The sequence below is a fragment of the Cinclus cinclus genome, chromosome 1 (genome assembly GCF_963662255.1).
Source record: "Cinclus cinclus chromosome 1, bCinCin1.1, whole genome shotgun sequence".
In the NCBI taxonomy this organism is placed as follows: domain Eukaryota; kingdom Metazoa; phylum Chordata; class Aves; order Passeriformes; family Cinclidae; genus Cinclus; species Cinclus cinclus.
The window spans coordinates 45,360,264-45,375,041 of record NC_085046.1 but is presented as its reverse complement, the minus strand read 5'-3'; the positions used below and the strand labels follow the sequence as shown (position 1 = coordinate 45,375,041).

General features: G+C 41.0%; 1 protein-coding gene across 4 annotated transcripts; it reads left to right on the top strand.

Moving 5' to 3' along the window:
- Positions 1-792: 792 nt before the first annotated feature.
- KBTBD2 (kelch repeat and BTB domain containing 2) lies at positions 793-14,451 on the top strand. 4 transcript variants are annotated; one of them, XM_062509636.1, is made up of 4 exons: positions 793-927; positions 7,760-8,288; positions 11,136-11,301; positions 11,738-14,451. In XM_062509636.1, the coding sequence occupies exons 2-4, from the start codon at positions 8,119-8,121 to the stop codon at positions 13,271-13,273; spliced, it is 1,872 nt and encodes a 623-aa protein (XP_062365620.1). In that variant the 5' UTR covers positions 793-927; positions 7,760-8,118; the 3' UTR covers positions 13,274-14,451. The 4 variants fall into 4 exon arrangements, with proteins under 4 accessions (XP_062365620.1, XP_062365646.1, XP_062365639.1 ...); XM_062509662.1 differs by lacking the exon at positions 793-927 and adding an exon at positions 1,271-1,469; XM_062509655.1 differs by lacking the exon at positions 793-927 and adding an exon at positions 1,477-1,634.
- Positions 14,452-14,778: the final 327 nt, after the last annotated feature.

The following is a 14,778-nucleotide window of genomic DNA, read 5'->3' as shown; positions in this document are numbered from 1 at the left end:
GGTGAACTTTGCTTTTAGGGCAGCAAACCCCTTTTGGCCAAAGGACATTCCAGGATTCCGGGACGGCTGAAGGATCAAAGGCAAGTCCCAGAGGGAGAGGACCCAGCTGGGTGTTAACCCTGAAGCCCACAGGCCTCCATGTTGCAGCAAGTCCTGTGAGGAGCTGGTGGTGTTAGCCTGCAGACAGGGAGGTTCAGGGCGGACTTCATCGCTCTCTACAGGTCCTCGAACGGAGATTGCCGGCAGGCGGGGGTCGGTCTCTTCCTCCCGGCTACCAGTGATAGGATGAGAGGAAACGGCATCAAGTTTCACCAGGGGAAGTTTAGGTTGGACGTTAGGAGGAATTTCTTCACAGGAGGAGTGATTAGGCATTGGAATGGGCTACCCAGGGAGGTGGTGGAGTCACCGTCCCGGGAAGGTGTTTAAGAGAAGACTGGATGTGCCGCTCAGTGCCAGGGTGCGGTTGACAGCGTGGCGTCCAGTCACAGATCTCGCTCGATGATCACGGAGGCCTTTCCCAAGCCGATGGATTCTGTGACTCTGTGGGCCGCTCCTCCCAGCAGAGGGCGCTGGGGGCCCCGCTCCATCCCGAGGGAGGCGCCGCTTCCGGGGCGCACGGGCAGGGGGCGCTCGCGGCGGGAGAAGGGACAGGAAACGGGAGGCGGGCCCGGCCGCCCCCTCGCGCCTCACATGCGCACACGGGGCGGGCGCGGCGCTCCGTAACGGCGGGCGGGTGAGGAGACGGGGGAGGAAGAGGTGGGGAGGGGTGGCGGTAACAGTAGCAGCGCCTGCGCGCCCGAGGGCCGACGCCGCCTCCGCAGCCTGGGAGAGAGAACGGATCCGCCGCCGCATTCTCCTCCTCTCCCACCGCTTCCCGCTCCCGCCCGCGGTCGGGACGGCCAGGCACGAGAGGAAGCGCCGTCGGAGGTGTGTCCGGAACGGAGGGGTGGGCGAAGGATGGCGCTGGTGGCGGCGCTCCCGCACTCGCGTCCCGCCGCGCCGCGGTCGCCGGGCCCTTTCGGGTCCCCGTGGGGAGAGCGGCCGCCCCGAGGCGGCCTAGGTCCCGGGGGGGCCGGCGGGGGCTCTGCAGCAGCCGCTCCCCCCGCCCGGGCGGGCGCGGCTCCCGCCCGCCTCCTCCCGCCGCGGCTGCTCCCGCCCGGCGACCGCGGCCCCGGGCCCGCCGGGCACCGCCGGAGGTGGCGGCGGGGGCCGTCTCCGCGCCCTCAGGCAGGGCCGGCTCCCGGGAGGAGGAGAGGCTATCGGGATCATTCCTAAGCCCGGAGTGCCGCGTCGCTCGAGGAGCAGGAAAGGGGGTTAAGGCGGTGGAGGAATGGGACGGCGTACCTGAGCATCGGGGAGAGGGAAGAAATGTGTTTTCTCGCCCCTAGTCCAGCATCGCCGCAAGCGGGAGGGGCTGCGACCGCGGTGCTGTGCTGGGGAGTGGGGGATCAACCCCTTGGGCTAAGCAGGTGGGGATGCCTGGAACCGGTGTTCGTGTTGGCAGCGCTCGGAGAGACACACACTGTGAAGTCTTGGAGGAGAAGAGCAGTGTAGTAGTGGCACTGCCGTTCCTTGTAGCTGCCCCTGCGTTCTCTACGGATCCATCTAGTTGTGCATACCTGCAGTGACCAAGGGTGGGCTTCAGTGCTCATACGTGGCTTTAAAGAGTCTCATAATTCTTACTAAGCTTTTCTGGACTAAATAAACACTTAGTATATAGCTTTGATGTTAGTATCTGCATGCCTACAATTTTTCCAGCATTTACCATTAAATACCTACTGCTTTTGAAATAACTTTAATTATGATTTAGAAATGGATTTGTGCTATACTTAGAGTGTGCATTTTTAGAGGTTTGCAAAGCCCCAGCTTGGCTTTTCTACATCATGTACATGTGCTTTGTGATCATAATGGGCCTCAAAGGCTGTATGCTGTTGTGAGCTCACCAAGGGCTATAGCTACATGAATTTTGTTCAGATTATGTATTTAAGAAATTATTAAGATGCACACTGAGTATAGTTCAGTTTCTCAGAAATGTATCTGGAGGAATAGGTAATTTTTAGTATTTAATGTACTCTGCTGTATATATCAAGTAGTCTCACAATTTGAGTATAGGTGTCACACCTTTTTCCTAATGGTTTTTGTGTGTCGAATAGAAAGGGATCTTTGTACTCAAAGATGTGGAAGTAGCATTTTTCAGGAACAGACCAAAGAGGAAGAAAAGATGTTGTTGCTTATTTAATATTTTTTACTACATTTTAGACAGATGATTGTTGTTTTTTTTTCTTTGCTGAAGCAGGCTCTTTTGTTTTGGTCATGTGATTATGAAACAGAGCAGAACTGGTGCAAACCCTAAAATTTCTCTTTCTTAGCTTAGTGACTGTTGTGCTTTGAGATTAAATTTTATATGCATGAGTATGATATCTATTATAGGACTTAACCTTTCAGAAACTAACTTACCATTAAGTAAGTTACATTAACGACTAATTGATTTCTTAATGTAGAAATGCTTGAATTTATAGTTAAGTGTCATATAGTGAATATTTGAGAAAACGACATGTACTTTTAAACTGGAATTGAAGTTTTTACACAAAACAGACTAGCTTCATTAACGTACTATAGTTCAGAGAAAAAAATTGTATATACTGGATATATGGCTGGATACTACTGGACACCTCCATGGCTCACTTTTTTTTCAAAGGTTAATTTTTCAAAACAGGTCAAGTCTTCCACAAAACAGAAACACCCTTGGGAATGGAAAATACCTGTGCTCAGTGTAGAAGTCCAATTGCTAATTTAAGGTGTTGGTTTATCATGTCATAAATGCTAATTTTCTTTATGAGCAGGTATTTCCTTTAGTGTATAACTTCCTTCAGGAGCAGAAAAACAGGAGTGCATTGGGACCAAACATGTTGTTAACATGGAGTCTGACACTTCTAGTCTCTAATTTCTGTGTACTTTCAGAAAACTCACCTCAAAGTTGTAACTCGCCTCCAAAGCATAATATGTATGGAAAATAGTAGTAGCTTCCAGGTGAATAGTAATTTTAAAGATAACATTGTAGGACTAAGCCTTTCCTTGCTTTTAGTGAAATTTCACATTGTTGCCTTATTTGAATCTCCTTGATGTCCTCAGTTTTCTGGACTACTGTGCTATCAAAGACACCTTTGATGGCTTTGGAAGAGAGGAAAATGTCCAAGTCTGGAACTGCTTAATCAATTACCTATTTCTTTCTCACTGCCAAGGATGCAAATCTGATACATTACTCAAGAATCTAGAGCTTCCAATTCCTTTTTCTTCTTTCTTTCCTATCTTTGAGATCTATTGGCTAGGTGTGTCGATTTACATAATTGATTCTAATCAGTTTTAGTACTCACATTCCTCCTTGCTATTAGCTGGTATGTTACTTCTGAAGCTGGTTGGTTTGTAACTCAGAATATCCCTCATAGTAACCAAATATTAAAGTGCCTGAGCTGTGTTCTGTGTTGCTAGCTGCGAGGATTGCTATCTCCATGCACACCAAGGCTTGTGTAGTTTGGCTTATGGCTGTTCAGGTCTAAATTCTGACCTTTTATTATGTTAAAAATACTGAATGACTCACTTCTTTAGATGTGTTTCTACTTGTGATTTATATGAAGCTGCCCTTGGATGGAAATAGGAATTTGATTAAAAGTGTACAAATGTAGTATTTAAAGGGGTTTTTGTTGGTGCTTTTTTGGGCTTTTTTTTTTTTTTAATTATCAGTTAAAAGTAGATTAATTAAATTAAATGTCCAGGTAGGTAAGTTTGGGTTGTTGAAGGTTTTAAATTTTTTTTTTCCAGACGTATGGAAGATGAACTGCGATTTTTAAAGTGTGAATTTGAGTTAGTGAAGTTAGAATTCAAGAGGTATTTAGATGGCTGAAGATGCAGATGGGAACCTGTGACACTTTCATAGATCTTTTACATGTTTTCCACCATTTTATGGGAAGTTAGGCATCTAATCTGACAGGCTAATTAGTGGGATTTTCAGAAGGACTTTTCTGAGTATCAGAATCTCTAAAAATAAAAAAAAACGCAAAACAAAAGATGCCTGTATATCTTTTGCCCCTCTTATAATTTGGAGGGGGAATAAATGAATTTTTTAACTAAGTCCAGTTGGAGAATGTTATACCTATGTATCTTATATGTTTCCCTACCAAAATGGAAATAGTCAGTATACCTATTCCATGTTACACATTGAAGTATAGTGCTAACACTAGTATATATCTCTATCAATCTTTCCCTGACCTCAGAAAATAAACAGATTCAAGAAAGGCAATTAATAGCCTATCCCATAAGTCATTAACATTTGAAGACTAATTTTTTAAATGGTCTCATTCAGATTTGAAGTACATGCACAAGTGTTAAGAAGCCACTTCATTAAAATTACTTAAGCAAAACTGAATAATTACTTGAAAACAAACCCTCTTATCAGCGTGTTACTTAATGTTGCTCTCCAGCTTGATAAGGAAGTAGTTTGTATCACCCAGTGATTACTTGGTTTCATTTGCAGCCTTAGCACTCTGTGGCCTTCCAACAGCTACCTGCCAGTCCTGTTTTGGATAGCTGACTTCCAGGAAACGACCCAGAACAAAATGGCCACTCCAGTGATGCCATTGAAGGGGAAAGTCTCATTCCTAGAACTTGTATTCAGGGATTATTTTTATTCTATGAGAATTTCAGTTCAGGATATTAAGATGACTTCAGCCATAGATCTTTTCATCTGTAAATGAGAAATGTCCACTGCTGCATTGTTATTGGGACTACAGCAGACAGTAGTGCATCTGTAGACATTTTCTCAAGTCCGCAGCTTTTTGTTTATCTCAGATCCAATGACTGCAGGTAAACCAGGCATAGCACAATGAGAGAGATGTTGGGTTGGGACTGGGAAAAGCTAAGCCTCTTGCTTTCCTCCTTTGGAAGTTGATGACTTTGGACAAGCTGCTTTTTATTTCAATGCTTGTTTTTTGGCCTCTAAAGTGAGGGCAGTATCTCCTTTAAAATTGTCTTGAACTTTCCAAAGAGGCGTGAGAGAGAGAGAGGTAATCTTGCATGATTTTCTAGGCACTAAAGGACATTCCTACCACTTATCCTAATGTTTTGAACAGATTCGATTCTCTTGGGAAATGACAATATAAATTATGGCCATTTTGGACCAAAAATTCAGAGATCCTCAATGTGTTTATTTCCATTACAAGGGAATGGGATGTGAGACCTGACTTGGTGACAAATATAAAACTTTGTTCTTTAGCAAATGGTTATTGTTGGCAGCAAAGCACACTATGGATGTGAAAAACAAGAATCATGTATGTAGCGTGTTCCTACCATGTGCACTTCCCTGGAGTACACAACAGATGGATTTCTGTAAACCAAAGACTCCAGCTTTGTAAATATACAGTTCAAAGGTGATTCACATCACATAAATGTTCTGCAGGATTCCTGTCATCTCCTCAGTCTTTTCTGCTATTGAGGGTCGCACTCAAATGTTCCACTTATTTATAATAATTAATATCAATTTCAACTCATCTTCTGCTGAACAGGTCTGCTTTTTCAGTTATTGGCTGTCAGCAACTAGCTGCCAAAAATGTCTTTAATTTTACTAGCAGGTGTATATCAATTTCCCCATGGCATCTTTGACTTGTTCTGGTACCTAATGGCTGAACCAGTGCATATTAGTTTTCTTCCCTTTTTTTCCCCCCTGTTTCTGAATAAATATATACATTCTTTACAATTACATCAGAAAAGGAAGTTATGGTATCAATGAGCATGGTATCAATCTTTTGCTAAAGCTTATCAATGAGTTCTAAAGCTAAAACTCTGCCCAAACAGAGCTTAATCCATTGGCTTGTATTGTTCTTGAAACTTTACTCCTAAGCCCGGAAAAACAATGCTGTAGAGAGACTTGGGATACCAGCAAAGCCACAAACTATTTATTTCTGTCGATCTAACACACTTAGGAAGTCTATGTGTCTTTGTAGCCATTTAAAGTTTAGTGCAAAATCTGTCAGTGGATTGGGTTGCATGGTGAGCTGTTCCCAGAGTACCGGGAAGGTGGGCAGTGGTGCAGAGACGGGATGCACATTGTCTTGGTGTAAAGAAGCTGTGACCTGAGGCAGAAGGTCATCGCTTTAGATGGAGCAGTATTTCTATATCCGTGATGTATTTATGGTTTAGTGACTTCAGAGGTTACCTGAAACTTGAAGGTCTTCAATCAAGACTTATGCTAGTATCTGTTATTGTAGCACACAGTAGTATCTACTCCTTCCCCCACGTATCAAAGCCTTTTGTGTTTTCCTTAATTAATTGCCTTCATCTCAACAGTGAGCATTGGGTTTGACTAGTTGGACTGTTTTCCACTTAAACAACTAGGGAAAAGTAAGAGTTTGAGATTCCCATTTGTGTATATTTATCATTGAAAAAGATCAAGGACACTAAATTAGTAGTAATTAAAATGGCATTAATTAAGCATATCTGTTTCAAGTGAGTGAATGGTGAAAGACAGTTGTCTCTGAATTGTGTTACAGGCAGGGCTGTGTTGAAATAGTAGATCTTTGGTGTGGTTGGCAGGTATTTCTACAGCCTTTGTCTTACACTAAAGCTTGTGATTTTGTGTGGAATTTAAGGAATGTCATTTCACAGAAGTTGTTTCTTCGTTCTCTGCTCATCATGAATAGATAGCGATATCTTAGACACAATACAAACATGTCCTAGTTATTCCTAAAATTTGGAATGCAGAAGAATGTTGCAAGATAAAATAAATCTGGAAGCATTTGATAGCTGTGGTACTCTGGTGCCCATTATGATGGTAATTTTACTGTCAAAACTATCCTGTTGTTAATTGGGTTTTTTTGTTCACGTTGAAGATGGAATAAGACCCGACCCCATTTTTAAGAGGAGAAATGACCAAACAAGATAATAGACCTTGGTAGCCAGTGTAGGTGTTTTCAGCCCTGCTATTCCAGCATCCCTTTGCTCCTGATATTTTATTTTGTTTTTCTTTTCTCCCATCTGAAGCAATGAAGCTGGCTGTATGGAAATTACTCAAAAAGAAAAACAAGGGAATATGAAATATTAGTAGGTGAAGCCCTTCTGCATGGAGCAGATGAATTTAATATGCACTTAAAATATAGACTTTTAGGTTTTTTTTTTCCTGGGGGGGGGCGAGTTAATCCTTAGTGCTAGTTCTGCTTCATCTCTACTAGAATGCCAAAGGTTAAATAAACAGGCTAATATGATGTTGAGAGTTTAGTTGGAAAGCGATAGAATATTAAAATTACTGCATTTATATTTTTAGTGGCCTGGTATTGATAAGTTTTAAGTAGACAAAAACAAAGAAGCAGAAAAACCTGCTGTTTAATGTAGAAATGTGGAAAAAAAGTGGGTGTCTTATCAATGGTTGACTGAAATTCACAGGTGTACTCGGTGGGAAATTGGGTATTTCTTTGAAAAGGAATGAAGTCTTACTGAACCTTGTTTTAACTCTCCAGCCATAGGAGCTGTGTTGAGAAAATAATTTAAATTTGTAAGTCTAGGTCATATGACGATTAATGTACAAACTCCTCTGCTTTTAATTTCTCTTTGATACCTTTGTTATTTAATTTTTTTTCTTAGAAGGGTTTTATTGCAAGTAATAAAGTACTAATTTAGAAATATTTATTAGACAATTACTTCTAAGGGGTAGCTATGAGAAGTTTCTCAAAATGTGCTAATGTGTAAATTAATTTTATTTTCCTGCTTTCAGTCAGTCAAGTGCAGCCACTGATCACGAGATGTTACCACAAAATCTACCTCAGACTTCACTTTTGTTCATTCATTTGCTGCGTCATAGATCCCAACAAGAGTTCTGCAGACACTCTTGAAAGTCTCTGAACAGATTGGAACATCAAGTCAAAGCATGATGACCTAATAGGAGGTCAAAGTCTCAAACATTGATTCAGCAGTTCAAGATAGCACTGCCCTTTTTATCAGTATCACTTCTGAAGGCTACAGACTTCCTGCCATTTCTTTCCTGGCTACTTCAGAAACATTCAGCTGACCTTTCTTTGATGAAGAGATTTTGACTTTTCTCTCTGGTCCTGGAAATATTAATGGAATACAGTCATGTCTACCCAGGACGAGAGGCAGATAAATACAGAGTATGCTGTATCCTTGCTGGAGCAGTTAAAATTATTTTATGAACAGCAATTGCTAACTGACATAGTGTTGATTGTTGAGGGCACTGAATTTCCCTGCCATAAGATGGTTCTTGCAACATGCAGCTCATATTTCAGGTAAGTACTCGAATGCTATAAAGTCTGTGATACCTGGTTTTGAGTGTAATACTAATTGATTGACAATTATTAGTATTAGACAATTACAGAGACTTAAAGATCAGTAACTTAAGTACAAAACCTAAATATCCTTACTTTCCAACACAGAGCAAAATAAAATTTCTAGCATCCTGGGATTTATTCTAGATATTTATTGTAGTTTTTACAATGAGTGTGGGGGAAAAAAAAAAATCACACTTGTGATGGCTTATTTTCTTTAGGGAGCTGAATAATTAGAAAATTTCTTATTCTGCACACTTAATCTTTAAAAATACTTAATCTGTTTTTATTTCCCAAGGTAGCATAACAAAGGATTATTGAGACTTGGCTGAAGGAATTCCATTGTCATGTTTAACTGTAGTTTTTTAGTGGAAGCATATGCTAAAAGTAGGGATTGCTGTGCAAGTTCATGGCTTTCTTTTCTGAACCATCTGGTTTTCTCTGCTGAGCAAAGCCGGAAACTCTTCCTTTGCTTGAGTGTTGTGGCAATGGAAGTGGAGTTTTTCTGTGATTCTTTTTTTTTTTTTTTTTTTTTCCATAGTCCCCTCCATGTTACTGTTGAAATTTTTAGTTCAGTAGCTCTTGTTTTCTTGTTTTACATATGTCTCATTTTTGGTCTTTTAAAAAATTTTTATTAATAAGATACATTGAGTGCTACCACTTTTTGTAAATGCCTTCATAGAAAGATCTGGATGATGAGGCACCATGAGTTTTCTGCAGTGATTAATCATTCTTTGTTGTCAACATAGCATAATTAATCTGCCTGTCTGGAAGGAATTTTGAAGCCTGAAACTAGTCTGGGTGACATCCACACATTTTACCTTACTGATGCATTGTGGAGGATTGTAACTTTCCTTTCCTGATTAATCACAGGAAAGTTTACAAATTCACTTTTCCTGAGACAGGCTCACTATACAGAACACATCCAAGATGTTTTCTGTACTTTGTCTCCTTTCTTGTAGAAAACTGTGGAAGGATTAATTTATTACTTTCGCTTTTTATTTCAGGGATGTTTTTTGTCCCTGTTGGGTTTTCTGTTTATATTTTCATCTCAGGTGTATCTGGTCCAATTTTTAACAAGTGTGATCACTAGATAATTACCATTGGTCCTGTGCAGATTACATAGTTCCAACAATTTGTGAAATAACAGCCACTGGAAATGTAGCCAGATTTAATGTGGGTGGTTAATCACAAGGTTGGAAAGCTGACATGAGTCCACCCAGTGTGCTGCATCAGAATGTGCAGTCAAATCTCTTATTCGTATGTGTTTATTATTTATGGAATGAGGTTTTGGCAGTGGTTAAAAGAAGTATCAAACTTGTGGTTTTGTCATGTTCTGTTTTTCTTCTTTACTTTGGTTTACAAAAAGATGCTCAGCTTCCTAAATTTAGCTTTATTATGAAAAATTGATAGCCCTGAAGGAGGAGGAAGAAAAGCAAAGCATCTTTCTGTGTGATCCAGCCATTGTGTGTGATTGCAGCCAGCTTACCTTCCATCTTTGTGTCTGAATGATGTGCAGCCCTGCTCCAGCACAGGCTGCTCAGCAGTGTGTGAGCAAAAGCCAGAGCCTCCAACAGCTCCCTGTTCCTCTCTGAGGAGTCTCTGTACCCTCTTGTACCTTCTTGTTTACCTTTAAGTAGCAGCACAGCAAGTTGATAAGTCAGTCAGTGATCCCTCCTAAAATGCAAGTTGCCCTGAGTTAAGGAGCTAGAACACAGAGAATTTGGGGATGGGATACTGTGTCTTTGTATCAGATACACTCCCTAAGCAAAGCCATTCCAGAAAGTATCTCCATGCTCCCTTCACCTCTGCAGCCAGAGGCAGGACTAAAAGGTACACCTACTATCCCTTCTAACTTCTCTCATGCCTGGTTTCCTAAAGAAGAAGAAGGAAAAAAACAAACAAACAAATGAAAAAAAAAAAAGAAAAAAGAAAAAAAACTCCACCCAAATAAATATAAAGAGCCCTAAACTGAATTTTTTAGCACAACCATAAATACCAAACCGGAATCAATATAAACCTCTTGAAACCAATGGCCCCCATTTTAAGAAAATTGACAAGTACGTTGCTTATAGTACCAGATTGCAGTTAGTTCTTAACTGTGTTACAATTAAAATACCAAAATGGGCAAGAGGTGTGTGAAACATGAAGGAAACAATAACCATATTTTAAATTGCCTTTCTAGTCTTTTTCTGGAAGATGTAATGGAAATACTCTTCTTTTTTTCTCAGACTAGATCTGATAGGTTTTTCTGTTATTTATTTTTGCCTGCAAATTTGAAGTTTACTGCATGTGATGATAAATGGTATATAAGAAATAATTCACAGAGTGCTAGTCCTTGCTCCATTTCTTCTCCTCCCAGAGGAGCATCCTTTTTGATATGACTTAGGTCAGTCCTTTACATAAATCTCCTTCTTTTGTTTTAGAATCTAAAATCCAGCTGTGTATGTTTCAAGAGTATTTTCTGGAGGATATTTCTCCCTTCTTACCACCTATCACAGAAAATACTTTAATTGCATCATTGAAACTCCAAAGTCATTAGAGCTATCTGCTGATTAACACAGATGAGTTTGCATGAAAATAAAGTATTTCTGCAGAAGTCACTGATGTTGCTCTTTTAATGTTCCATCCAAATGTTTTATCTTAAATAGTAGATGTTAGCCGAAGGTAAATCCTAAACACCTGTAAACAGGCCTGCAAAAGGACTGTTCACCTTTAAGAGAATAATCACCAAAGGCTTACAGGGGACTGTTTAAGATTACTTTACTCACTGCTGATCTTTGTCTCACTATGTGTGTTTCTCCTCAGAGCAATGTTCATGAGCGGGCTGAGCGAGAGCAAACAGACACACGTACACCTGAGGAATGTGGATGCAGCCACTCTGCAGATCATCATCACTTATGCGTACACGGGTAACCTAGCAATAAGTGACAGCACAGTAGAGCAGCTCTATGAAACTGCCTGCTTCTTACAGGTAGGAATGTTTAGAGGAGGAAATAACAGCTTCTAATCTTGGAACTGCTTTATTCTTTATCTTGTTAGAAGTTTTTTCCTCTAGTAATTTCAAAACACTTATTCCATTCACCCAGTATAGACAGCATATGCTTGCCAAATTTGCTTCATGTAGCCATCCCTCCTTGTATGACAGTCCCTTTGGAAGGCTGGAAGTAAAACAGTACACTTCTAACATTTAGAAAATTAGTTTTGCCAGCAGACGTAATCACACTGTGTACTTGATCTGTATGAAGCAGTTGAGTGAGTCATTGCTGTATTTTTGTGTTTGTATAGTATTCCATGCCTGAACTGTTTTGTTCAATGCCAGATGCAAGTACTTTATGTGTTGGTGCTACATGAAAGCATAGATTGTATGTGTAATACAATCAAATAATATGTGTTTCTTTGCATTACAGGTAGATGATGTGTTACAACGATGTAGAGAATATTTAATCAAAAAAATTAATGCTGAAAATTGTGTGCGTCTATTAAGTTTTGCTGATCTCTTCAGCTGTGAAGAGTTAAAACAGAGTGCTAAAAGAATGGTGGAGCACAAGTTCACAGCTGTGTACCACCAGGAAGCTTTCATGCAACTGTCACATGATCTACTGATAGATATTTTAAGCAGCGACAATTTAAATGTGGAAAAGGAGGAGACAGTGCGTGAGGCTGCTATGTTATGGCTGGAGTACAACACAGAATCACGCTCGCAGTATTTGTCATCTGTTCTTAGCCAAATCCGGATTGATGCACTTTCAGAAGTAACACAGAGAGCCTGGTTTCAAGGCTTGCCACCTAATGATAAATCAGTGGTGGTGCAAGGACTGTACAAATCTATGCCCAAATTTTTCAAGCCCAGACTTGGCATGACAAAAGAGGAGATGATGATATTCATTGAAGCTGCTGCTGAAAACCCTGGTAGTCTTTACTCTTCTGTCTGTTACAGCCCACAGGCAGAGAAAGTTTACAAACTCTGCAACCCTCCCGCTGACTTGCATAAGGTTGGGACGCTGGTAACTCCTGATAATGACATCTATATAGCAGGTGGGCAAGTTCCTCTGAAGAACACAAAAACCAATCACAGTAAAAGCAGCAAACTCCAGGCTGCCTTCAGAACTGTGAATTGCTTTTACTGGTTTGATGCGCAGCAGAACACTTGGTTCCCCAAGACACCAATGCTCTTTGTGCGCATCAAGCCATCTCTAGTGTGCTGTGAAGGATACATTTATGCAATTGGTGGGGACAGCGTCGGCGGTGAGCTCAACAGGAGGACTGTGGAGAGGTACGACACTGAGAAGGATGAGTGGACCATGGTCAGCCCCCTGCCCTGCGCGTGGCAGTGGAGCACAGCTGTGGCAGTTCATAACTGCATCTATGTCATGGCGCACAACTTGATGTACTGCTACTTCCCCCGCTCAGACGCCTGGGTGGAGATGGCAATGCGACAAACAAGCAGATGTTTCGCCTCAGCTGCTGCTTTTGGTGATAAGATATTCTATATCGGAGGACTGCATATTGCCAGCAGTTCTGGAATAAGGCTACCCAGCAGTACTGTGGATGGGTCTTCTGTAACAGTGGAGATCTATGATGTGAATAAAAATGAATGGAGGATGGCAGCTAACATCCCTGCCAAGCGCTATTCTGACCCATGCGTCAGGGCTGTTGTGATCTCCAATTCCTTATGTGTCTTTATACGGGAGACCCACATGAACGAGAGAGCCAAGTATGCCACCTATCAGTATGACCTGGAACTCGACCGCTGGTTCCTGAGGCAGCACATATCAGAACGTGTGCTGTGGGACTTAGGGAAAGACTTCCGGTGCACTGTAGGAAAGCTGTATCCATCTTGCCTCGAAGAGTCCCCATGGAAACCTCCAACGTATCTCTTCTCACCAGATGGAACCGATGAATTTGAGCTGGATGGGGAGATGGTTACTTTACCACCTGTATAGCTCGCAAATTAGACTGCATAACTGAGACTGTGCTCAGTAATAAAGTAATAAGAAATAAATGGCTGTGAAAGAACAGGTGTTGGGACAGAAGCTGTCTTTCATGAGTTGTATTTTTATGCCCTACCTAACACTTGCTGCCATTCAGTATGAATTAGTGAAATGAGCAGATATGCTTTCATAATCTCAAATACTATTATCAGATAATTGAGAAAAATATATGTATTATCATGAGCTTGAGCATCTGACTTGTCTAAAGAATTAATTCTAGTTCTATCAAGTCTCAGATCAGGAAAATTAGCTTCAGAAAAAAAAGTAGTTACTGTTTCTAGGATGATGTCACAACTCTTTTAAAAGTATCTTCCAGTTACATTTGAACTACTTCTGGATATTCAACTTAAGTGATAGTTATATAATTGTCAGTGTGGCCTAATTAAAGGACTGTGCTGCACTTACTAAATACTAATATCTATGTTGGTATAGTAATGCCATTAAAAGAAAAAGAAACAAATCCCATGGATCTACCGGTGGTAGGAAGGGTAGATCTTCCATTGTATGGTAACATGCTGGGCAAAATGACTGCAGGTTCAGTCAAGCTGTATGATGAGGTGCATGTATTCTATTTTCACTAACTTATACCTGTCTGTTTAGAATACAGGTCTTCCAAGCAGCTGGTAGATTACCAGGTGTGGACTTAAGTTGCTGGGCTTGCAATAGGAATTGCTAGCCCTCATAGTGCGGGTCTAGGTGAGGCTTTAATCAGTAAATGCCTCCACCTTCTGTATTACAGTAACATTGGCTCATGTATATTACTTCCTGCTGCTGATGTATTTTTCCAATGTAAAACAAAGTTTTAGTGTGGATTAACCAGGTCTTTATTTTCTGTTAATTTAATAACAAGCATTACTGTAGTGTGATTGTGTATAGATACCCTTAGCTGTCAGGTTTTTTATTTTGGGGGGAAGCAAACTTCAGGAATATCCTGTGCTGTGTGTGCAGGAGAGCAGATGCCTAGTGCTGCTCTGGCATTAATCCCAGGAACCACTAGCAGTAGCGGGGTGCCGCCAACCTAACATGAATACAGGTGCTTCATGACAAACCTTACTAGCATGTTCAGCTGCATCATGTTCTGGCACTGTATTTTGAATGACATTAATTTATTAAAAAAAGACTGAATCCAATTGCCTGAGTGTGCTGTTTGGCTGAAATAAATAGAGCTGTGTCACCCTCCCACCATAAGCAAACTTGTAGTGAATAGCTTATTGATGGCAACTAGAAATAGTTAAGCTGTAAAAAGCCTGGAGAAAAGTATATTAAGTTGACTCTGCTCACTAGTACTCAGCAAAAGCTGGAAATTAGGTATTGAAGTCAAACTGAGGATTACATAGGAAGCCTCTGCTATCTTTTTTGTAAATCAGCACTCCTCCAGTCATGGTACAAATTCTGCCCTACTGAAAGCAACAAACAGCAGGTGTTAAGCAGGAACATTTTCTGTAAATTCAGAAGAT